At 43.4% G+C, this 26523-nt stretch overlaps 1 protein-coding gene across 6 annotated transcripts in view; it reads right to left on the bottom strand.

The window, feature by feature from the left end:
- Nucleotides 1-24966, bottom strand: part of TJP2 (tight junction protein 2) — a 66172-nt gene extending 41206 nt beyond the window's left edge. The window contains exons 1-2 of one of the 6 annotated variants that reach the window (XM_055791703.1): nt 24815-24966; nt 11277-11397 (exon numbers count right to left, since the gene is read on the bottom strand). Coding sequence is in view for 2 of the 6 variants with exons in the window: in XM_027793555.2 (XP_027649356.1) it covers nt 11277-11397; nt 15353-15465 (234 nt within the window). In the remaining 4 variants the exon portion in view is untranslated. Of the gene's footprint in view, nt 1-3331; nt 3564-11276; nt 11398-15352; nt 15602-23547; nt 23781-24550; nt 24795-24814 lie in introns of those variants that run through there. The other 5 variants (XM_055791704.1, XM_055791705.1, XM_027793555.2 and 2 more) reach the window with 5 other exon arrangements.
- Between the last annotated feature and the right edge of the window lie 1557 nt (nt 24967-26523).

Genomic DNA, 26523 nt, shown 5'->3' with positions numbered 1-26523 from the left:
TTGCAGTGCTGGAAGAGCGATCAGTGCCAAGTGTTGACCCTGGCACCAAGCTGTTCAGTTCAGTCCAAGGCAAGAATTTGCCTCTCACAGCTTTGTTTGCAGAGCCTGGAATGACAGTCTAGCTGGACATCCTGCACTCTCTCCGAAAAGCTCATACTTACTGACTCCTAAGGGGTGGGTGTCTGAAATGCTTTCCTATCACAGAATAGGCATGCACATGGCAAGCTGAGTATGTGCATTATTAAGTAATAAATAAATAAATAAATAATGGGTAGATATATAATTTCTTTCAGCTGTGTAAGGAAGCTGTTTTATCACTGCTGGTTTGTTTGGGGTTTTTTTTCCAAGACTTTCTCCTTCTTGGTATTGGTTTTTTTTAACACAAATAATTTATCCAGAATTCGGTTGTGAAACACTAATCTGATATTGTTAATCAAATCTAAGGACTCCATCAGCAGAATATGTAAAAATATATTGCTCTCTGATTATTTAACAGGGCAAACACAAGGCACAAACACCTGGAAAGCTGACAATCATCTACCTGCTTAGTTAACTGCTACTGCCATTGTAGGCCTTCAAGGAACATTTTCATCTTTATTGTATTATTAAGTTACTGGATAGAGATGCCTGAAGGGTTCATGAAAGCTACTCTCCAGCTGTTTAGTAAGTTAGATGATGTTTTATTCTTACGTAGTATTAAGAATAATTGCATGTATATATTAGTTTCCACTGCACATTCTAGCTAAGATGCATTCAGGTACATAATTCTGCCTTAAGGCTGGTCTTTGCACTACATGTCTGTCTTATCAGCATGGATCACAAAATTCTTGGCGAGTTCTTCATTCTGATGGTAAGAAATATATTCCAAATACCACATTAAAATACAAAGTGATTTTAAGTTCATCTGCAATTTTAACACAGTCATGAATTATACTACACTATTTGGCTCATAAACCATATACAGTTCAGGTCACTCAAAAAAAGATTCCTGCAGCATTAATGATGTCACCTTCCTAAGAAAATACTGCAACTTACCACTTTCTGTTACACACAGGACTCCAGAAATGTTTCCAATGTCAGCTGAATCCTCATTTGTCTAATAGTTCCAATAATCACAGGTTGTGAAAAACAGAATCCTTAGTATAGTCTAAATTTTATATTGTTTGCATAGCCTCATTAAGAAGAGGAAACTAGAAATCATAGCTGCAGTATCTCTCCAATCATTTTTCTGTGGTTTTCTACAAAATAATGAATGAACTGTTGTCTTTTATAGAAGAAACAGAATTGTGGCCTTATTAGTAACTATAATGCAAGGAATAATAACCATCGCAGGAGCCACAGTGACAATTCTCCCTACTTAAGTTCAGTACACAGAAGACCCATCAACTTTCTCAGTCTCAAACAATAGGCAGGAGGAAAGATCGGACAAAGCTCCCTTTTTGCTGACAGAGAAGCTGTCACTGAATTCATAAGCCAACACAGCCTACTTCTGCTGGACTGCATGGACTCACAGCTGTGAAACAAAAAGAAGCTCCATCCAAATGGTTTAATTCCTATTTCTTTACACGAAAGGCAGAGCCTAAAACAACTTGAAGAAACCTCATACACTCAGTGGAGACCTGACAACTCACACTTTTTATCAAGCCAACAAGAACGTTGTCAAAAACTTCAAAAGGGCAAGAATTCCACCAACATGGATAGCAAGTCCAAGAAAGTTGCTAGATACTGCAAAGTCTCTTACCTCAAGAACCACTCCATACTCACGATGATTTTGTTTAAATGAAGTATTAAGTAATAGCCATCTAAAGTGTACATCTGTAACTACAAGATCTGTAACTACTACAACTCATATATGCAGAATCAGGCTTTCCATCCAGCTCAGGTCAGCACATTTAAACCCCACCCCCAAGAGACCCCTGCAAGGCAAGTCACCAAGGCACTGTCATGGATATTTACAATTCTCTCACCAGAACCATCAGCAAATGATTACATATACTTACTAAATGTACTGCAGCAAAACAAGTGTCAAATACAATGGGATCTTGTCAACGAGCTTACAAGATTGATTCAGAAGAGGGGAAACAGGTAAGTACAGGAGAGGATGAAGATAACAGAACAAGAAGGGTGAAGTAAGAGTGGGATAGTTACCCAGATCAACTACACAACCTCGGTGACCTATTAAAAAAAACACAAACCCAGCATCAAAAGAAACCTCAAACCAACCAAACAAAAAAAACCCTAAGCAAACAAACCCCAAACCAGCTAAACAAAAAACCAACCCAAAACCACACACTCTGGAAATAATCACATAAAAGAAAGTATCAACTAGTAGCTCACTGATGGCCAATAAATACCTGCAACATGTGCAACATGGGACACTGGCTAACACACACAGACCCCATACAAAAAAAAGTAAACTTACAGCACTAATTGTTCTACGTGCCACAAAACAAACTATGAGGCACAAATAAATTCTGTTTATGGCTTCCACTCACATTTTAGTGGGGGTGGGGGAGGTGACTACAGATAAATTCAGTCTCCTGCACGCTGGCAAGCACACCAAATGTCTCTCCAGTCCTGGCAGATGCTGCTTGCTACTCCTAGGTGCTTCGTAGCTATATTGATTACTGCAGTTCAGCAACAGGTGAAGGAAAACAAGTTTTCTCATAAAAAATGAACGGGGTAGGGGGGAAGCAGGGGCCAGGAGGAGATTTTCTTTTTCAAATTTAGGATTTTGGTTCTCGACAGGTACAGGGAAATTTTCGGTTAAGAAACAGACTTGCACCCTGAGCTCAACCTGCATTTAAAACATAACATTATGTTTTGTCTCCAGTGTTGGAGGCCTTACCCAGGCACCCGAGCGGAACTTGCCAGCCCCTGCCCACCGGCTCAAACCTCCCCGCTCCCATTTTACCGAAAAAACCACGGGATTCCCACCGCCCTTCGGCCCCAGCAGCCCACCGGCCGGCCCGCGGCGGTGGGAAGGCGGGATCACACCCGCAGCCCGCCCCTACCTGCCCCCCGCCCCACCGGGGCCGCTTCTGCCCCTGCGGGACGGGTGGTCCCGGACGGCTCGGAGGCGCCGCGGGTTGAAACACACGCTGACACCGGTAAGCGCCACACGCACGCACCGCTCCCCACGCGGTGCCACAGCCGCCCCCTCCTCCGCCCACCGCCCGGCCCCCGCGGCAGGACCCGGTCCAGCCGCCGAGCCCCTCCCTGCCGCGACGGGGGTCCCGGCCGGGGGACACTACCACGACCGGGGCGGGGGGTGCCGGCGAGCGAGCCCGGCGGGAGGAGGAGCGCGGTGGGCGAGGGGGAGGCTACCGACCTGCTCCGCCCCCCCTGCGGGCTCCCGTGGTTCGCTCCCCGCGGAGCCCTGCGTCGCTCCCATAGTAACATCGCCGGCCGCTCCCGCCCGCGGCCCTGGGCACGCTTCTCCCCCGCCTCGACCCCGCTGCCCGGGAAGGGCCGAGGGAGACCGGACAGGCCGCTGGCCGGGGAGCGGCGTGGGTGAGGGGCTGCGCCGGAGGCCGGCGCGGCGGGGGCGGCCCGAGCCCGCCGGGGACAAAGCCGGCACTGAGGAGCCCGCCACAGAGCGACTTTGTACTGCCGGGCCCGGCCGCCCCCCGCGGCCAGCCAATCGTGCCTGCAAACGCCCCGGGGCGGCGAAGAAACATTTTCATTCTCCCTGGGATGAAAAGAATTGTTATTCTCCATTTACAAAAATATTTCTTGTGCTCTTGCCCTTGGCAGCAGCCAGTAGCTGACGCCTGTCACAGGGTAAACGGGAGACGGGCCCCGTGGTCCAAACCTGGGCAGCATTTCTGACGCGAGGACAGTATCCACAGCCCTGCTTTGTCAAACAGAAACACACCAGTCACTGCTACCTTTTCTGTTTGGGTGGCTTTTTTTAGAAGGACACTGATTTGAAAATTCCCACCCCGCACCCCGATGGCCTTCCCTGAGTCCACAGCCTCGGCTGCGTTTCCTTCCCAGAAAGAGCCCTTCCACATCGGACTCAAAGCCAACACTGCTGCTATTAATTCAGAGGCTAAATTGCTTTGTTTTGAGGCTGTAATTACATATTCTTAAAAAGCATGTTCTTAAGGTAACAGCATTCTTGAGAGCTTGCAGAGATGACTGGCCGTTAAAAGCACTAGGGAGGACAAGAGTGGCAGAAGTTCAACCACACACTTGTATTCAGAAATAAAGATTTCTTTCCCAGTGCTACTGTCTTCCTGGGGTTGTATTATGTTGGGTGGATGAGTCAGTACTTTAATCAGCTCCTGGAAGAAAGAAACTAAGAAAGAGGACAAACTGTAAGGGAAGAACTTTCTTAAGCCAATGCTGTAAAAAAAAGAACACAAAACAGCATGTTACTTTGTATGGCCTGCCCTCAAATCTGGATACGAAAAGGCAGAAAATTGCCGAAGTACAAACATTGCTCTTCTTTCATCTTGTCCTTCCTCTCAGTTTTACAAGTGAATGATACCATCCAACATTCGTTGCAACACTAGTAGTCCAGTATACAACCAAAGTCAAGACCACTTGGAAAAATGAAGTGCAGAGGGGCAGGCTCTTCACACACACGGCATTCTGTCATAGCATATGGCATCAAGAATTTCTCTAGGAGACACAGCAGGGAAAGTGCTCCACTGAGCACTTCTGCCCATCTCCGCAATCTGGAGGCACTTTCCTAAAGAGCTGGTGCTGTCTGGAAACATCAGCATAAGACACTGTGCCACAGCATCAGCAGAGAAAGCCACTGTCTAATACTTACCTCCACGAATTGAGAAGACACGATGAAAACAACATGATCTAGTTTTCACTTTGCTACAATATGGTAAGATTTTGCTGCAGATGACTATGTTTTAGATGCAAGATCAATTTTTGCCTTTAGCCAGCTGGCAATACACTTTTCCAAAGAAAACCTGTCAGAATTAGGGTGGGACAGGGAAAATAGAAGCCACTGCATCCCTGTGACTGCAGTCTCGTAACACATATACCAATAACATGGCAGCACAAAGTAGGGCACCAGCCTCTTACAGCTGCCCCCCTCCACACAGGCTCTGGCAGAAGATGAAGCACTATCACCCGATTCCCCCACCAGACACAGCCCGCTGGGGAGTGCAGGTGGTGCCAGTCAAAGCAGTGTAAGGGTCTGCCTACCCTGACCAAGGCTAAGGAGGACTACGTCTTGTTCCAGATGAAAGCTGTGGCTTGGCCTGAAGCCTCTTTTTGGCATGTTCTGTGACTTTATCAAAGCCATGTGTTGTTATCACTAATAGTGGGGTTATCAGGCTATACTTCCCTAAGCTGTAGGGCAACAACCAAGGCTAACACACTTAGCTAGGTTGAGGTAAGTGTAACACAAATGCAGGAACTGACCACAGTTATGCGAGCAAAATAGGCTGGTTTTCAATCTCTTACCACAAATCATCACCTGGGAAGGGCCTATCAATTTGTCTCCATTCAGTTTCCTGCAATAACAGATGGAAAACAATCCATGTGGGCTTATCAAAATTTTTCCCACGTTTGTCCATAAAATGTAGCACTTGTAAGAGTACAGAGGACACATATTTCCCTCCTTTGTCTCTTCTCAAACCAAACAGCTACTCCACCAGGATGGGCAGATAAATCATTCCATACCAGCCTGCAAATGCAAGCAGCAAGTGACCTCTAGTGCTCATGCTCACAGTAGAGCTTGGCCAAGTGCCCAGATGCCATACGCGATGCCATGGACCATGTAACTATTAACATAATAACAATTTACAAGTTAGTTATCCTGGAATTCAACCCCAGAGAACAGACTTTCAGGCCTTCCCTGGTACTTTCTGCCCCTTGACTGAGCTATCCTCCCAAGGTGGATATGCAGGTAGGCCTTACAGGGAGAGGCTGATGCCACCTAAACTGAAAATGGCAGGATACAAAATAGGAGCGAAAAGAGCTGCAGGAACTTCTCTGGCACCACAGGTTCCTGCCTCCTGTGCCAGGAAAAGAGAGACTAGGTACTTGAAGCACCCCATTCACCTAACAGCTATTCCACAGGAAGACAGCATCCCCATTCTCTTCCCTTGTAAGCCAAAGGAAAACAAAGCCAAACCCCTAAATTGCAGCTCAAAGCAGCGCATCTTTAAGCGTGTAATTAGATAATACTTCTCCCGACTCAGCTTCTCTTGAACCCATAAGACCATCCATTGTGGATCACAGGTGACTATACAGAATACTACAAACTAGCCAAAACTGACCTGGGACAGCAGCACAAGCAGAAGAGAGGCAGGAGACCCAGCAAAATGGTCTGCTCTGTCTATGCTGGTCTCTGTGCACTTTAGCATTTGAAAGCACGGCTGCATGCACTTATCTCTCATTGTCTCCCCTTGAAATGGGAGGTGCAGCTACAGTTGTAGTTGGCCCTGGAAGGGATACTGCATCATGAAGAGTAAAGGCCGGGTACCAACACCCTTTTTTTTTTTTTTTTAACCAAAATTACACAAATTGGGCTATAAATGTGCAGCTCTGTCATCTGCAGTGTTTAGGACCGGCTATTCTGCATATGCAATCACTGTACAAAGCAGTATTATGTGCAGGGGATTTCATGAAATGTTATGTAGGTGTGCAGAGATTTCAAAATTAACTTCCATGGAAAGATTAATTGGTGTTAACTCTGTGAGAAACATGCAAATAACTTCTAGTGAGCACATTTCCCATTGAGGTTTTCAGTTTAAGTAATCAAGGCAGACATAATTTGCCTACAATCAGATTGAATCTATGGTCTGTGTAGCACTAATTTAGAGATCATTTGCTGTAGCTTGAGTCATGCAAAACCTAGGACGTATTCCATAAATTATCTAACGCTACTGTGAATGAAGCAGTGCTGCTTCCAGCACCAGCAGAGGAAACACCCACTTAACAGTACACTACAGGATGCAAATTTAAAACAAGCAGCTGCCTCTCACAGTTATTCCTGCCAACCAAATATGGCTATTCAGCAACTTCCCTGCAGCAACCAAGATTGGTTACCGATTGGTGATTCAGGTTCTCTCCACCTCCTCCCCACCATCAAGTGTTTTAAGTGGCCCTTTGGACAATCAATTCCTTCTCTTCTTTTTTTAAATGTTGAAGTTCAACACTAAGTAGTGCTGCTAGACAGCATGGCAAACAGGCAGCCTCCTTAAAGAACTGGGAATTGATTTCAGCAAGAGATATTGGGAATGCGGGCTGCTAGTCCAGCTGTTGGAAGTCTGAACAGAGATGTCAGCTTTGCTTTTGTTTTTAAGCAGGTGTTCATGATCCTCTGATGAAAGGCACTGTATAAGTTTCTAAAAATACCATGCTGCCAAACAGCTTTTCCCCTTTCCCTTCCAGGCAATCTCTTTAGACTGCTGTTTGTCATCAGCCTGCAAAAATCACACAAATCAGTCAGCCCAGTCCTACTTAAATGATTCAAAAATCCAGTTATGTCTGCTTCTTTACCCAGTAAGCTGGGCCCTAACAGAGTCAGCCTTCAGGGTTAGAGGATGTGTAGGTAGTTGACCTCTGACTCTCAAACTGCTCAGGAGCTACATATGGTCAAATATGCCGCTGAGGTTGTCACATGTATGGCACAGTAATCTTAACCTCTGCCTTGGGGGGACTGAAGAAGAGAAGCCATGAATACTATCATGGGCACTTGTCACCATGTGTAGAACTGAATCCAATGGAGGGCCACCAAGATGGTGAGGGCTGAAGCACTGGCCCTGCAAGAGGAGGCTGTTGCAGCTGGGCTTATTCAGCATGAAGGATGGCTTTGGGACATCTAACAGCAGCTCACTGGTGCTGACGGGAGGAGACTGAGGAGATGCAGCCAGGTTCTTAACAGTGGTGCATCATGAGAGGATCAGAGAAAATGGGCAAAAGTTCAACCAAGACAGATTCACATGGCCATAAGGAGAAACATTTTTTGCCATGAGCGCAGCCAAGCCAAGGACCCAGGGCACAGAGAGGCTGTACTGTCTCTTGTCCTTGGGGGTTTTCAAACCCCAGCTGGGTAAAGCTCCAGGCAACCTGCTCTGATCTCACAGCTGACCCTGTTTTGGGGAAGAGGTTGGGCTAGAAACCTCCTGAGGTTTGCTTCCAGCTGAATTAGACTATCATTCCTGGGTTACTGCATGACTCAAGTGCCAGCTTAAAGCAGAGCAACATGTTCATTATCCTGCCCCTTGCCTCCACTTCTGAAGTACAGCTTGCGATTATCCAGCATAAAGATTCTGGCAGGCAGCTTGCAGGATCCGGTATGTAGGCCACCTCTGGTCTAGCGTAAGGATGCACAGCCATACGCACTTTCCAAGTTTCAAAGCAGCAATCCTAAGGCTGTTATTTTAGAAAGCACAGATGTCCTGGAAGAAACAGAGCCCCCAAAAAACACAGCATCCCACACTTAATACATATTTTTCCCAGGGTAACCAACAGTACAAAATCCTCTGTGGGTCAATTGGCCACCTATTCTGATGTTCTCATGGTAAGGTGGTGGTTTTTTTCTTTTTTTAAACCTAGACATACAGATTTACCTAGATACTTCAAATCAACAACATTTTAAACATGTAGGTAATGATATACAGCAAGCAGCAGCACTGTCATAATTGGTTTAGAAACTCAATTTCAAGTTCACAAGAAGTAAAAAAATCTTTACTGTAACAAACTGTTTATGCTGAACAACTAGGAACAGCTCTAGAGATATTAAGAGTATGAAATACAGTAATAGAACGTATTTTTCTCAACAGTTTTGAAATTTTAATCATCACTTCTACTAGATCTCACACATCACAGGTTTATTCTGCTAAAAAATGGCAGACCACTGTTTATCATGTTTTTTGCTGCATCTTTGCAAAGAATATGCAAATTAGAAGACACAGATGTATAGCATATTTCACAGGATAGATAAAAAGCCACATGAGAATATGCAGAGGTGTTTGATACAGTCAACAAAAATGATAGGGGGGAGAATGAAGAAATACATATTTATTCTAAACACATTTTCACCTTGCAATGTTTTAAACTACACTGCAGAATCCTGAAAATTACACTGGTAAGGCAAGCAAATGAAACAGTGTAACCTATTGCTACAGAGTGCAACAGGGACTCAGCAGTGACTCTACCTGAACACACACACCCCACTTCCTCTACCAGCTATGCAAACTGAAGCAACTTTCTTTGGCATAAACACTCTGACCTCTATTAATTTCAGAAGCTACAAAAGCTAGTACTATTATTCTAAAGAATTAAATAACGAAGTAGTTTAAACAGATCCAAATCACACAAGTGTGTACTGTTTTTCTCCTCAAACACCATACAAAAGCATTTATCAACATTTCAAAAGGAAAACTCTTCCCCACCCCCAACTTGTTCATTTTAAACAAAAGGCACCACATCGTGCACATTCTGTTTGCACATTCATTTTGCTTACATCTCATTTCCTTCCTCTCCTCTCCAGGCTTCTTGACTACTCCTTGCAAGGCTATGAAACAATCCTCTGCTTTTAGCAATCTATCTGCCTTCCCTCACTGGAAGTCAAGCCCTACAACAAAAACTTTACTATGGTAATCAACTGTTACGGCTCAAATTAATTAAGACAACACAGTAGCGAAAACAAAGATCCCATTCTCATTGAGATCATTATAGTTATTAAGAACAAGTAAAAGAATATGCAGAATGCACAAGCCATACACAAAACTTATTTTTTTTCTGATACAGAGGTTAATTTAAAAAACAAAGATCCAGACAGCAGTTCTACAGCCAAGTTAGTCCTTTAGAGCACTAAAACTATGCTTCAAAGCTCTGCCTCTCCCCATCCTATTTATACTGGCAAACCTCTGGCTGACAAGCTCATTAAGAAACAAAGCAGTTCTGCAGCCCTATTCAGTAATTGCGAGGCCTCAGCTAGGGGACTGTGTTCACTTTTGGGTGCTGTTTTTCAGAAAGGACTCAGATGAGCTCATGAGAATCCATGGGAGAATAGTGAGAACAATCATCATGGAGAAAGCAGATGGACACAGCCTCAGCACACAACTCATGGGAGCCCACGGGCAAGGTGGCCAGATGCAGCTTCTGAGGCATATTTCTCTGGTGGATATATGGTTCTGAAGTTTCTTTTGCTAAGACTTGGGCTTGCAAGTATCTACACTCTCTGGTGGAAGGTTTGCATACCATACCATATCCTTGGAAGTTTTTTATTTTGAGGAAAATGTTAGAGTGTGCTGGAGACCTCAATAGGGACATTCCTGCCTAGCTATACTTCACAGATAGTCTCGCATCATTATTTTCCCACATGCAGCACCCTAAGTGAACGGGGCTTACCTGTTTGTTACTTTATATAATGCTAACTTTTTTTTTTCTATCATGTCTTTTTGAGTCTTATTAACTAGCGCCTTCTCCCCTAACTCCCAGAACATTAAACTAACAGATGAGTAGCTTTGGTTAAGTATATCACAAATTAGAAAGACAGAACAACTGATGCCTTTCATTCTTGAGAGATGCATAGCTATTGCTGCTTTAGTAATTTACTTGGAAATGTGGGTAAGTCAGCTACAGTTTTGCAACCAGCATAAAACCCTTTTGCTCTTTTAAAATTGTCATCTGTTAATGACTTACAAAAACAAGCCAAGCATGTTTGATCATCACATAAAACTAAGGACGCAGTTTATGTTCTCTCTGGAAGCACTTGAGAATAGGTTTCAAAAGCAAGGTTAAGACACCAAAAGGATTATATTTACCTTAATGATGTACTATAAGAAAATATGCAGCAAAACAACTTTCCCTGTGTGTGTCTATTCTGTTTCCCAGGACTCTACTGAGTCACTAAGCAATTCCCATTAATATTACTCTCTGTGCTTAAAGTAATCTATTTATCCCCAAATCTATGCTAAATATTTGTATTTGCTGAAGACATCACCATAGATTAGATCCATTCTTTACCAATATTTAGCCAAGAGATGCACTAGCACAGGCCTGCACATTATTATTTGCATAGCTTTAGCAGAATATTGAGTTCATTGCAGCAGTCTCTCCTCTTCTGGAGGCCTGTTGTACATCATCAAACTTTCAGCAAATGTGTGTGTGCTAGGTTGCTTTGGGAATCCAAAAGCACTAGTTCAGATTTCAATGTATTACTCCATTGCACAGTTTCTTAAAACCTTTTAAAAACATAGCTACAAGAATGAACATTAGAGCTAGCACATGACAAGAATCTGTTGTTTTAAACTAATGGCCAGTTCTAATCGATGCAACTTGACTAGTACCTTTTGAGCAATGATGATTCTTGGGTGTCTCTGTCTACTTGCTGTGAGATGCTTTGGGCTTGATGTACAGCTGTGCTCCCAGTCCCACTCACAAGGAGATGGCAGTGCAGTAGTTTGCTCCCTGAAAAGCAAAATTTTGTTTAAGTAATATGTTATCACATAAGAGTGACTATGAAGCCTGGGACACTGAAGTACGAGATAAAGAGGATACAAAATGTATTTGTCTGGTTAGTTTGGCATGCTTTGGCTTCCCTGGCAATCAAGTGGAAACGGTGCCTGAATAAAGGAGATACTTGGCAATATTTACACTTGCAGAAACACTGCAAACTTGAGGTCAAGCACTGTCTATCATCAGGCATCCACACAAGCCAGCACACAAGGCAACTGCATTTTTGCAAATGAAATAGGGTATAGACAGGAAGCATGCTTACCATTGGTCCTCTCCACAAGGCATTTAGGCTTTTTGTTTTAATTTGGGCTTAGTCTGATAGCTTATCTTGCACAAGATCGTTTTTACTGACATTATGCTCAAGGTAGAATGCTCTTACTAGCTGAACTTTGTACAATCAGATACAGACAGTCCAGTGATTTCAGCTGGTAACTGAACAACTCCAGCTGCCAAATAGAAAAAAAACAATTTGCATCGTCATTTACTCCTCCTTCCCCTGCTTGACAGGCCGCAGCTACCCCTATTCTGTGCAAGCAGCATGTTAGCTTCCATGCAGCACCCCTGTCAGAGAGCTCCTCCTCTCCCCCACCCTTGTCCTAGCCCTTGATTATCCTCTGCAGGAAAACAGAAAATGAACAGTTTAACCAAGATGAAGAAGGAACTTTTGACAGAAATAGAAACAGACACCAGTCGTTAGGGTTTGCTGGCTGAGTTTTGTTTTTAAAAGAAAACCAACACACATCATGATCATCTTCATTCCTCTCAAAGACCATCTTTCCAAAGTGTTCCATCTTCAAAGAAGGATATAGCCAGATTTCTGCAGAAGAGTATCTTATCCATACTTGTAACAGGTTTAGTTTTGGGGTTTTTCCTCCAATGCAATTTTTTTTTAAATTCTGAGTAATATACTCCCTTAGCCATTTCTATAGAGCAGGAGAGGCATAAGAAAGAGATACTGAAAGAATTCTGCAGAACTCTTCCAATTATCTACAAGGCTACCCCACATTTTATTGATGCGTCTTGTGTGTGGCACCCACTTTTTCCTGAGCACAATCAGAGTAAGGTCATAGGTTCAAAAAAAGCAGATTTAAAACTTCTGAAGTATTTTAAACTTAATTTGGTCTCAGATTAACTTCTTAAACACTTTGAAAATGCAAGCACCTGCCAGACATCACATTGTGAAACTAGAAGGTCCTTTTCCCTCTCTGCTGATTCTTCCAGCATAAAAGCATCTTTCTACAAGTAACAAACTACTGTTTTAAATTAAAGCATGATTTTGGAAGTCACAGAAGAAAAGGATGCTTAATGTTGGTTTCTGTGATCACCAAAGAGCAGCAAGATTTATGCTCTGCATTAGGAACAAACATCAGCTTTATTGTTCCAGGCTATGAACAGAATATTATTCTGGAGGCTGCAGGAGAGTTACACAGGCAAGCTAAACACAAACTACCACTGCTGCCATCATTTTGCCTCTGCATGAAGATGCCAAAAGTTATGAAAATCAACCTGTTGCAGAAATCACATCATTATTCCAAGCAAAAACTGAGGTAGAAAAGCACATTTTGTAATTACTTTGATATGGAAATGTCAACTAATGCCTTAGAAAAGTAACATAGATGCCTTTCCCGCTTCCTCCTGTACCTTAGTCTGGGGTTTTAATCAGGTTTTTCACAACTTTCAAGTGATGGCACTGAAGCTAGCATCGGACTCTAACAATATTTTTAATTTTAGGAGAAGATTAAGAGAAATAAAGGAAGTAGTTGAGTTAAGCATGCACTTGAATTTGTACAGTGAGGAGATGACAGATGATGATCTCTATATCCTACATTCAGTATTAGGTTTTGGAAACTGGCTCATTATGAGCTGGTTGGGTTTTTTCCCTATACACATACACACACACACTTCCAAACCACTTTTTTTTTATATGAATGGGACAGGGTACCTCAAGAAGCTGAGTGATAAGCTTATGTTATCAAATTATTAATTTGCTTATTCCAGTTGTATAGAATAAGCAGACTGCAGCTACAAAAAGAATAGCATTTTTTTCTTCATCTCACAGCTTACTTTGTCACAATTGCTGGTTACCAACCTTTAGTTCCCTTAAAGTTTTAATGAAAACATAAAAGGAATCCCAATTACAGTCCAATGACAACAGCTTTTTGCTTTTGTGAAACTGTTGGAATGACAAATCCAAACAGATCTTAACTGGTTTGGAATTCCAAGTGTGTACAACAATCGCACTAACCAAACCTCTCCCTGAAAGGAGGGAGATGCCCGATTAAGAATGCTGGAAATAAAAACAAATATTGACAGGGTAATGTCTTTTGCACTTTGATACTAACTCTCAGTAGCGGATGAAAGCCAAGCAGTCCCAGTTACAAAACAAAGAATAATGGATACTGCAGTAGTTTCATTTTTAGATGGCTTGTTTCAGCTGTGACTCTGGCCAAACAAACTTACTTGAAAACAAAGAGGAATTCTACAAGAATGTAGCATTAATTTCCAAATCAGCTTCTCAAAGTATCAAGAACAACCACGTACCATTGTATCAACAGGTAAAGAGTGGTTACAAAATTCAGAAAGATTGGTATGTTGATAACTTACATGAAACAATCAAAGGAAGCCACAATTTAGGACACTCCACTGTCCTGTGTCCAAACACATTATACTAAGAACCCCTTTTAATGGGCAGATTTTTAACAAAAACCCCTACAAGCACTCATTAACACGATACCAGAAACTTAGGACCAACTTGAAGAATACTTGTGTTGATAAGAGGCTGGAAATTGTTGGCATCAGCATGTTTTCTAGAGTAGTTTTTGTGGGGTTTGTGATACAACTGGAAAGAAAACAGAACTCACAAACATATGGTGCACTGCATTTTAATTGTTTCTACTGTTGCTACCACCATTAGAGGAAGTGCTCTTGTGGAAAAGTTACAGGATACATTTGAGTTCCATTACAGCCAAGAAGTCACAGTTGTACTCCAAGCTTTTCTTTGCTGTGTCATGCTTACACAGAACTATTCCAAACCAGTAGAAACTTGTTAATTGCTCTTGAACAAAAGCCTCTCAGATTTGGCACTGCTCTGCAATGTTTGAAACAAGGCAATGGCATTCTAATATACAGCAAATCCATGGAAAACTAGAAAGGCTGTGAAGGCACCCATCCACCAGTGCTACTCATATAGGGGCAGGTTTGAGGGAACGACAATCCCCTTTCACACACACCGTAAGTTTTTGAGGGAAACAGTTAGGAACAGAAAGAATTTTTTCAGGTATAATACTTGAATTCTGTGGTACAAGAAAGCACTCTGGATTTTTAACAAAACCAGAATGCTCAGTATTTCACATTTTGACACTAACAATGTTAATTTACTTCCCTTTTTAACAACTGAAACTGCCCTTTAGGGATACAGTATTCCTAAATATGAGGAACTCCTGCTTCCTAGCAGAGAACAGAAGTTGTATACACAAAGAGTCTTTTTCTTTCCCACTTTTAGAAGCTGACATCTCATGGATAAAATTAAAATAAGTATATTCCTACATGGAGACACGCACACATACACACATCAGGTTAGTAATAAGCAATAAACACAAAACAACTGTTTCATTTTTGTTCTGATGAGTATTCACCTGTTTATCCTTTCTGTTCTTCAGCGAACTCCTGATTTAGAAATAACACCTTCTTCTACTCATTGTACTAGCCAAGGACAAAAGTACCCAGAAATCTCTAATGAAACCACAAAGTTTAACAACCAGAACATACACTGTTTAGAAGGTACAAAAACAATTACCCATTTTATGAATGACTCTCGTCTTTTCTGATAACAAGTTTTAAAATTGCATGATGCAAGGTGAGCACAGGTTTTCCCACAGCTACTCGCGGATTGCTTTTTAATACTTACCCTGGATGTTGCCACAGATTTGCATGTCTACCCTCAGGAAGCAGCTCCCTTTTGTTAAGGGGAGTTATACCTATTGCTGCTTCTAAAATAGTTATATATTTCTTGTACCGCATCCTGCCTCTCTCAAAAGTTCCACCACATTAAGTTACCATCCAAATGCAGATGCTGCAACTGAAGTCACACCACTTCTCTGAACCGCTGCTTTTTAAAACATGCTGCAAGTTTGAAGCGTAAAAATAATGCTTCTTCCCCTCTCCCAGGCTTGGAGAGTTAACAGGAGAGAGAAACCAAAGAAAAACTCCTACCAGATTCCCTGGAAACGTCATTGTTACATAATTCGATCTTTGAATAAGACACTAATGAAAATGATTGAAGAGACAATCACGGTTCTAAGCCTGGCCGGATAATGCACACTCTCCAATTGACTAATCCTTTGCTAAATCTCTGCTGTCTATAATCTTTCAAGTGCTAATGGAGCACTAGGTAACTTCTCTGTCAAATCTGTCTAGGGAATAAGAGAGATCTGCACAGAAAACTCGAGACTTTTAGACACTGTGACAGGCATGAATAGCTTTTGCTTCAACTTTTTTCCTCAGCACCAGAAAGCTCTGCACATTGGAAGTGTTGTAAGGGATTTATCTGATGTGTTTGGAAAAGGCACGGAGAAACATTTCCTTACCTGGCTTGTATGGAATTAAGAAAGCTAGAAGCTCTCATTATGATATGTACTAGTCATTCAAATGCGCCTCACACAATGCCAGAAGCCACCTTCCATGTCAAAATTGGTCTAGCCATGAGGTAAGTAACTGTGCATGCCAAAGACCTCAGGTACTAACTAGAGGTGGAGACAGATGTACATGCTGAATTAACAGTGACATTTTGGAAACGTTGCAGTAGTGTGAAACTGCAGTATTAAGAGAGATGTACTTGATGGCAAAAAGGCTAATGCAATGTTGTTGTAACACTACTTAGATACTACGATACTAAGATATGAATGTTTTACATATTATTATATATAGTATATAAATATTATATACTTATGCACTAATATAGACAAAAATGTGAAAAGAACAGACAGGACAGGAAGACTGAAGACATCAGACAACTCCCTTGATAAACTGCATATTTTAGTTACTAATATTAGTAGACTTGCCTATATTTCTGTTGAGTGACTTCATTTTGCATGCTACTTATTTAGAAATTGCTAAGATGAAAACCACTAGTTTTCATTACTAATACTTTAAAATGTTCAGCTCAACACCAAGATTTGTATAACCATTGACAGGTCCTATACTACTTACATGTGTTACCTGTACTTGGTGTCTAATACTGTCACATTTGTAGGTTACGTTAACACATGTACATGCTGAACTATCTCAAGTTGTTATTAAATAGTAACTGTGGGACTGATCTTTGAAAAGCAAAACAAAAAACAATCATCCCTTAGGTTCAGGGAGCACTACTACAAACAATTGTCAGAGGGAAAAATTCAGTTTTTACCTACCTAGTTGCATACTGATATGTAAGAAATACGCAGTCTGAAAATTTGTGATTTGTTAAAAAAATTAATATATAAAAAACACAGAAATGAAATGAAGCAAATAATTACTTCTCAAAAAAAGCACTTAACTACAACTTCAAACATCTGTATACAAAGTATTAAGAAGCTTAGGAAAACAAAGTACTAGTAGAAGTCTGCAAGCACAGCTAACGTCATTAAGCCTGCATGCATCCTTACTTCTGATAGCTGTGGCAGCTCCACTGCAAAGGCGGTACTGACCAGGAAAAGACAAGACATGAAGTGGGCAGGTTTTTGACTATTCCAGTTTTTAAGAGCCTTCTGACCGTAGCAGTCCATGACAATATTAAGTTTTACTTAAACACAGAAACATTTTGATAAAACTCAGTCTTCCCTCAAAGTCAGTTTTGTTAGCAACATCAGAATCACCACAGTTCATGCTACAAAGTTTTGGTACTTGTTCTGCCCTCCTGCTTAACACTTTTTATTAACCCTAAATTTTCCCCATATAGACTTAAGAAACAATTCTTAGAAAAACTTCTCCAAAGTACTTTTTAGCCCTATGCAAAGTCTAAAAAGCATGTAGTGCAGCTCTGGTCCAAAAAAAAAAACCAAACAACTCTGGAGCTTTTGTCTCCTTGGGCAAAGCCTATTAATTCTAACTAGAATATGTGCCCCACAAATAGCCTTGCACACAGAGATGTCTAGCTCCCAGAATAAGCACGTCACTCCCAAGTACTGCTTTTGGCTAAATGGTTCATGAAATCTCTGGGTGTCTAAAGGGAGTAAGACTGACTCACATGTTATCAACTTCCTTCAACTTCACTTGAAAACAGAAATTCAAAGCTGCTTAGTACATCCATTGTTAGTAAAGGATGGCTTTTGCAGAGCAAACAAAAGGTCTAAAACACACCTTCTGCTGTTTCCTGTTGGGGAGCCATCATCCACTCCCCTTCTACTAGTTTTGTATTTTTTCAGGAAGAACAAACACCAAGCTTTATTGGAAAAAGCACAGCACAATTTTCCTAACTGGGAACATGCAAGTGAGCAAACAATCTAAGGATTAAGCTGTTAAGAAAAATATTTGTGTCAGCTTCAGGAACTCAGGCTCCTCAGCCAAATCCAAAAAGATAACAGTAAGAAACTGCCTCACCGTTCAGCTAAAAAGACTGCTTATTTGCTATATTTGTGTTCTCTGCTAAACTTCTCACTATGGATCTCCCACATTGATTACTAATGAGTTTACAAAACAAAGGAAACCCAATAACAAGCATTTCTAACAAACTGATAAAGTGCATTGTGGCAACATGCCAAAAGGCCTGGAGCACTTGTCACAGCCTTACCAAGCCTAGTTGGCTATAGGGAAAGAGGACTCCATGAAAACTGTCAGCTTTTCTTTACCTGTTGCTAAGTTCCCTATTCTTTTCTATGTTTCCTTAGCTGAAATAGGGAAAAAAACCCACCAATATTTCAGTCTTGGGGGTGATTTCAATCTGTTTGACTCTACAGATTACTTTTGCAAAAGCAGTTCTTAAGTTTGCTTATTTTCATTCACACTGTAAAAACTGTAGGCTCAATTGCAGTAGATGGTTTGGAAGGTAAGGCATATTTTGGGGAAGGGTAAAGAATGGCAGAAGCTCTTGTCTGCATTAAAGAAACATTTTTGAGATCAAAGCAAAAGCTTCCTTTTGCTCTTAACCCTTGACAGATGAAAACAGTCATACTCCCTTAAATAGATGTAGAGCATACTTCACGTAAACTGATGACAGAAGCATGATCACATCTTCAGTCACTTCAGACCCAGCTACAAAGGAGACATCCATTGCCCAATGTAGCCACAAACTAATTTCCATCTTTTAGAAAGAGATGAAATCCTTTTCCTTCTCACCTCTCAACAAAAACCTCTGTAACACCTACAGACCAAAGAATTTTCTTATGAAGAGAGAGAAAAAACAAAGAATTTTTCCTGTATGTTTTTTCCTGGGTGACAAGAGTAACTATGACACATAATTGCTAACTTCCAGAATATACATGTGCTTTGTTTGGGCCATATAGCTAAGAAATAGCTTGAAAAACAATCAATGCATCCGTAAAGCTTGATCTGTTGAAATGATCTTGAGGCAAAGGAGCATCGAGGATCAGACAGGGGGCATGGGGGCAGGAATGGTCTCGTGGAAAGAGGAGGACCTGGAAACCCCTTTCACACAGCTTCATGGACTGCAGTTGCTTTTGGCCCCTTCTTAGAGATCGTCCCTTGCCTGAACAGTCCATATGTTCCTAGAGATTCTCAAAATCAGCTTATACAAAGTTGTGCTAAGGAGGCTAGAGACACCAGCAGTCAAATCTGCTGGCTATTAAGCAGAGATAGATGATGAAGCAGATGTTAGAATAGAGAGAGCAAGCCAGCCTACAGACAGCCTTGCTGTTAACAGTGACATGTAGGAAGGTTTTATGGGTTTTCTCTAATGTCTTTTTTTAAAAAAAAAAAAAAAAAAATCCGAGCAAAGCTTGAACAAATATACGAAACCTCGGTTTAGTTGAAGCCCAATATTGTTGAGTTCAGGCTCAGTTTATCAATACAATGCAGGCTAATGTTAAAGAATTACTGTGGTATGACACGGTAATGACAACAAAATGCTTTTGGGAGAGGTATTATTGAACCAGTCTAAGGAAAAATCCTCACAAATAGTGGTCCAAAATACCTGAACTCAAGCCTAGCTTAATGAAAGCATACTCACACCTAACTAGACATCCTAAACCTGATCTTTTACAGGTATACAGACTACACCCGAGATAAACTGCATACCTTTAAGAAATAAAAATAATTTCTCAAAAGTAGTTCTGTATTGCTGGTTCAAAACAGAAACAAAGACAACAGCATAGAAAGGGAGCAGGCACTGGAAAAAATCAGAACAAAAGGCAACTTACATTTTTCCTTGCACACTTCTTTTTAGCCCTACTATTGCATCACACAGTATTTTTGCCTGTCATTATACATGTGAAAATACAGCACTAATGAGTTTCTTTTTCTTCCTAGATTAGGAACCATGTTTATGCGAGGTTCCAATACTCTGATACACAATGACAATGCTGACCTAAATTCATGAAAACTTGAGTAGCTCATGTTTCCTAAAAACAAAGCCTGCAGCTGATGAATACACACCAGGGTAGATGCTGTACAAGATACCCGACCAGAGCTCCCAGAGCTCACTCTGTTGTTACCAGGATTGGATCATAAACACCTAAATACATTTACAGCTGCAAGGTTCATCTAACGCTGGACAGCAAGGAGTTGCCACAGCCTGCATTCTCATTTCAAACCTAAATCTACAATATTCCCTAGCAAGATGCACTTTCAAAAAACCATCATCTGATCTCAAAGAAAACAAAACAACCAAAAAAAATCCCAAACATTAATAGATTAATTTGTGCAATGATCTGGAGTGGTCTTTGCTGCTGCATGCAGCTGTTTAATTCCCATACTGCAGTCAATACCCGTGTTAATTATGTAATATTTAAGTAAAAAAATTACCTCAGCCCTCCACTGTTAAAACACAGGCTTCGTTTGTTGCGGGGGGTGGAGGTGGAAATGCAGCAAGTCCTAAATCATAGTTTACCTATTCAGAAAAATAATATAAAAAACTTCCTGAAGTGGGACTAGGATAATCCTAGCACTAGTACAAGACCATTAAAAGGCAACAGAAGGATCTGAAGGCCCGGGGGACAAGAAGTAAGTACACTTTACAAGGGAGCACAGTGCTGCTCTTTCTGGGGAAGAAGATAGGTTCAGATAAGTGAGAGAAGCACTCTGAGGTTGAACAGCTCTGTTTTGACAAAAACATCTGAGAGAGAAATCTGTGTAGAAATTAAACCTCAGTACTTCTCTGGGGGTTTTCCAAACAAGTTATTCGGTCACAGGACTGAAATCAAACCTTTAACTGTGAAAGGTGACATGCACTGGTGTGCATATGTCAGCACAGCCACGCACAACCAGCCACGTACACTTTGGAGCTGCAGCCTTTGTAGGCAACTCACCATTTACAAACACTCTTCACTATGGCAAGATCCATATATTAGAAGACAGGCCTAAAATTATGCCCTATATCCTTACTGCCATAAATGTCTGCTTTAAAAATAGATTATCTCATTTTTTAGGTCTTCTGAAGTTCACAGAAATTCACTGCAATTTGGAGTTTAAGATTTAAAGGCCTTATGCAGCTGATGTCAAGGATCAATTGTCAGATTTAATAAATTCATTTTTTCCTAGGAATGAGTGTTTTCATACCTGTTTGAAAATGAATCATACTTGAAAAATCTCTAATCTCAACAAACTGTAGTTCTTACACAACCTCAGTGCTTTCTTTCCCCTGTTACTAGAACGACTGGTTCCAGGATTACAGTTGGGCAAAACTGACACAGTCAAGGCATGATAAAAGTTACACTTTCCTTGAGAATGTAAATACTGTTATTTCAGCAATTCAAAGAGAACACTCTTTTAACAAGAGATTTCCTTTAACCTACAAGAAATTTCTGGAGACAGACAATATTGGTAACTGGTAAAACACATACACAAATGCTAACATCTAGATTTGCTCCAAGTTAAATGCAGCTTTGACGTAGTCCTGGAATATTAGGCCATTCCCCAGTTGAGGATTACTATGATCTAGGAACTTTCTGATGCTTTTAAGCATCTAGGTTTTATAAACACACAACACATCCCATTTTGTGAACCATGTCAGTGCCTAAACATTATTTTAATCACTAAGAAAGATTTCCTGGTTGTCCTTAGGAGACACTGAACCAGGAAAGGGGGGATTAAGCAATCAAAAAAGTATCAGACACTTAATTACTTTGATGCTTATTCTGAAGAGCTCTGTTGAGACTGTAGTTCATGCAAAGTACTGGGATCATCCTAACTCCACTGCGTAATTCCCAGTACTCATCTTTAGTGTCACAAAAAAACAGTGTAGTGGTACTGAGCACAGAAGCAGTTATTGATATTGTGCTACAGGGCAACACAGCATGCAATTAAAGTTAGGCACACTTTCTCCTGTCCGTAGAGGCTTCCTTTCGCAAAGGGAACAGGAGTCACTACAGCTACTTGAATGCAATGATTACGGCATAAGAGGATGCTTGCATATAACAAACAGTCTGGAAGCAATTATAACAGCAAGCTCACCTAAAAGTGAATGCACACACAAAGCCTTCTCAGAAGCCTGATGAAAGCCCCCCAAAGCACCAGATTATACTAAATATAAAACTTATTGACCATATCTAAATGGCACACGTTTACCACACACAAAGCATTTCAAAGCCTCTTCAAGCAGCCTAATTATCAATAAGTATCAACTTACACAAGCAAACTTCCCATGCTTTCCAGCACCTGATCCTTTCCATGCAGGCCTCATTGTTTGGAAAAGATACAGGTGGGTCCTTAGACTATGAACGCTTCAGAAACAAAAGAAGCGATTTTATCAGTCACAGCATATACTTGTTTTTCTTTTCTCTGAACCACAGCTGAATCAGAATCCTAAACCTTTAAAATAAAACTTTGCTGGGCAAAGGAAATGGTAAGTATTTTTCATTTGTTTCAAACCATCCCACGGTGGTAACTGCATCCAAAGGTTAAAACACAGCAGACCTTTGGTGGCCTCTGCTGGAGCACAGCTGTGGGCCTGAGAGCTCTCAAACATCCTCCTAGCTGTTGGATTCAGTTCATAAATCGAAGCTAGGGAGCAGATTATTCACAGATTCCAGCTGTTTTAAGTGAGTAACTATCAGAAGGCAGCATCGGAGGTATGAAAATTTTCAGATAACCAGTCTGAAAGATGAGTACACGACCTCCACATGAGCGTGTTCAGGCAGCACGTACCTTTTCAGGCTGGAAAAATGCGCAGAGGAAACAGGTTTCAAGTTAGGGGGAAAGTAAGGACAGAGTTGTCTAACAAAGCCAGCACACGCCACTGGTAGATCAACCCTGACGCTCCACGACACAAATCTGACGTACCCGGGCTGCAGCACCGCTAACACGGCACTTCAACAGGGCGATCGAGCATTTGGCTCCTGGAACTGCCTGTTCCTTTGTTGTACAGTGCCCTGTTAACTTGAAACTTCCCCTGACCCAGTTAGCCAAAGCTCAAGGCACGGCTGGAATCCACTCGGGATGTGCCAACATAGATTTCAGGAATTCTGCGTGTAACAAAGGCAGCCCAAGCCCGCGCCGTCGGGGCTGCGCCCGCCGCGGGCCCGCCCCTTCCGCGGGGGAAAGCCCGGGTAAACAAAACCCTGATTCATCCCTGACATCTCTCCCGCTTCCCACGTAGTATCGCACTCTCCCGGAAAGCGCTTACCACGGGAAAAGTCACCGAGAGGCGCTTAATCCCGTTAGGGAAAAGCCGATCCCCGAGCCGTGGCCGGCTGGGCGCGCCCCCCAGGTGCGCGGCGCCGGCAGCGGAGCGGGGCCGGGGGGCCGGCGGCGGGAGCGGAGCCCCCGCGGGCAGCGCGCGGCCGGGGGACGAAGCGGGGGCAGCGCGCGTGTGCGGGAGAGGGACCCCTGAGCGCACAACGGGGGGCGAAGTCCCGCAGCTCCGCTCCGCAGCGCGGCCGGCGAGCGGCGCCGCACCTGCCCCAGGAGGGGGAGCGGGGGCGGCCCGGCCCAGCCCGCCCCACGGGTTACTCGCCTGCTCGCGGAGGCAGCCCCGGCGCGGCGGCGGCGTCCGGCAGCGGGAGCGAAGGTCCCGGGAGACGGCCCGGCGCGGGGACTGGACGACGAGCCCGGCTCCGGCTCTGCTGCGGCCGCTCCCGCCGCGTCGGGCGGTTTCCTGCGGGGGGGCGGCGCGGCCGCGCCGGGGCGGGCTCCCGCCGCAGGTGCCGGCCTCGCCCCGAGGTGCGGCGGCGGCGAAGGGGCGGGCAGGGGAGGGGCGGCGGCGGCACGGCGGGCAGCGCGGCCCCCGCCCCCGCCCCCGCCCGGGGGCTGCGCCCCGCCGCCCCGGCCCACGCTGCTCGCACACACTCACACGCGCGGCGCCGGGCGGGGAACAGGAAATACCGGTCGCAGCCCAGTGCGCCGCGCGCTGAGTCACCGCGGCGGGGCCGCCCCGGCCGCCTCGCCCCCGGCCCTGCCCAGCCCGGCGCGTCCCCGGGAGGGGGCCCCGGCCTACCTCCGCCACCCGGCGCTACCTCCGCCACCCGGCGCTGCCGCGGCCGGGGGCCGGAGCCGGGGCGGGGCCCTTTCGCCGCCGCTGCTCTCGGGCTGCGCCGTCACCCAGCCCGGCGTTTGTGTGGCTTTTCCGTTTACATCAACGTTTTGTTAGGAACTTGGGATCATTGCCCATCTAAACTTCTCCAAGTGAAGGTCTCTGAAACTGCTTTCCCAAGCCGCGGCGCAGCGTGCCGCGCAGGCTCCCGAGCCGCCCTTCCCCTGCCGTTTATCGCCGGATAGCTGCGGGCAGCTGTGCCGCCTCAGCAGCGAGCCCGGTTGGCTGGGGGCTCACACCACCGCTCACGGCCGAACACTCCAGATCAGCAGACGGCAGAGCAGCTCTGTTTCTGGGTGTTCACACCACCGCTCACGGCTGAAGCACCCCATTTCAGAAGGCAGAGCCGCTCTGTTTCCAGGCCAGAACAGGCAGGGTCACTCCGCGAGTCGTACCGGCGCAGTTCCCGACACCATAACGTACCGAAAGGAGCTGCACTTCAGGCTGGCATTCCACAGGTATCAGTTTCCCGGCATCACCGACCTCCCACAGCCGAAATGAGAAAGGCAAAGGCAAACAGCCCTGACAGGATTCTTTGGAGTCTTATTTCTTCTGCGTTGTAGAGCACTTAATGTCACCGCGAATTCCTTATCTGCTCTTTTGGGCAGTTAAACCCCATGCCAGCCCCCTCTAAAATGAAACGGTATACACCCCCGGTATCAGCCCTGTGGAACAAAACCTACTCACAAGTTTTCTGGTTTGCTGTTCGTTGCCGGTGAGGAAGGGCAGATGATTTTTCAGCAGATGCTAAATATCCCAGGTTCCCACAGCATTCCTAATTCATATCGGTTTCTTCCTCATTAGGTGCAGATGATGTTTGTGCAGTACGCCTCATACAGAAGTTCAGATAAAGAAGACAGTGTTCTTCATGAAGGTGCTGGACTTTGGAAGGAGGCACCAAAAGAGCCTATTTTATTGACAGCAAATACAAAACTGCATGCTGGCGTTGTATTGAAACAGCCTGCTTGTAGCTACAGTTAATAATTAACACGCATGTGCATATAGTAGGCTTCAAGTGACCGTTGCAGTCTGAAAGTCCTGAACAGCAAAACTGGGGGGGGGGGGGGGGGGGCAGGGCGGGGCGGGGAGGACTAATTCCGTAACTTGACGTTTTCTGCCAGCTATAGACAGGCTCAGTGATCAGCACATAATACAATGTCGCATTCTGAGAATATCAAGGCATCAGAGTGGAAATTTAGTTTCATTTCCAGGTATGTCTTAGATTATTTGGTTTACACTGTTTCCTTAATGAATGTTTAAAAACTTATTTTGGTAGTTCTCTAAGTGTTTTCCTTTTTTCTGAAGCTACTTTTGTAGTAGTGGCTTTAAGATACTTGGTTAATGGTCTTAAATTGCTGTGAAGAGGAGTAATGCTATTGACATACCTTGTATATTCTTAATTTCTTTTTTAGTAGAACAGCAGAGAACACTGATGGCTAGTAGGAGAGCCTACATCTGTGAACTAACAATGCTTACAAAATTACTCATTGTAATACTGATCACTTGGTGTAATTACCATGACACAAACAATTTTTAAAACAATTCAGAAACCGGAAAGGGCAGTAACAACATTGTATAGCTTCTTTTAAACATCTAAACTTGTCTGTCTTCCCTTAACCTGAATTCCAAAGAAAGTTTGTAATTAAAAACTGTTTAAAACACTTTCTTACTCTGTTTATTCTACCATCAGCAAAACAGCCTCTGCTGGCTATCTCCTTTGATAGAGATCATGAATCTTGTCTTTGTTCTACACTGCCAGCAGTACAATTTACATAAAAGACAATTCAGGTCAGAGGAGGACATAACGCTGAACAGCTTTTTATCTTTAAACAGGAGTTAAGTAAAAAAACCCACCCCACCTCAATAGCAAAATGGCCTGTAACATGTTTAATTGGTTACAATTACAGATAGTGGTGTGCAGTAAATGTAAAATGCCATCCCCTAAGGGGCCACAACATGATGCAGCTTGCCCCTAGTCTTCCCGCGCCCTGCCAACGACATCAGCCCTTGGGCAAAGTTAATCTCTTCCTGATAGCCTTTGCTTTCTGCCCCTCCCATGCTTCCTTTTCTATTCTGAATGCTCTCCCAGGTACTTTGGCAAGCCTCAGCCTTCCTTCCCAGGACTTCCACACATTCCAGAGCTGGTTAGCACAATCACAGAGTTCAACCATTAACCCGAAGCAAAAAGTAACCAAATGCAAACCTCCCTGCAAATCCCCCTTCCATTGTTTGGCTACCACCTTTTCTGGACAGGTCTTTTTATCCCATATATTGAATGTGCTGAAAGACTTCAGAAGGAAAAGACTTTTAAGGCAACAAGACAGGACGATTTTATCACATGAAACAGTCTTGCATGGAAGAGGTAACATTTATGAAGGATTATCAAAGCGGAAAGA

The sequence above is a fragment of the Falco peregrinus genome, chromosome Z, assembly GCF_023634155.1.
Source record: "Falco peregrinus isolate bFalPer1 chromosome Z, bFalPer1.pri, whole genome shotgun sequence".
Lineage (NCBI taxonomy): Eukaryota > Metazoa > Chordata > Aves > Falconiformes > Falconidae > Falco > Falco peregrinus.
The sequence above is the reverse complement of the archived record's forward strand: the minus strand, read 5'-3'. Positions and strand labels throughout refer to the sequence as shown.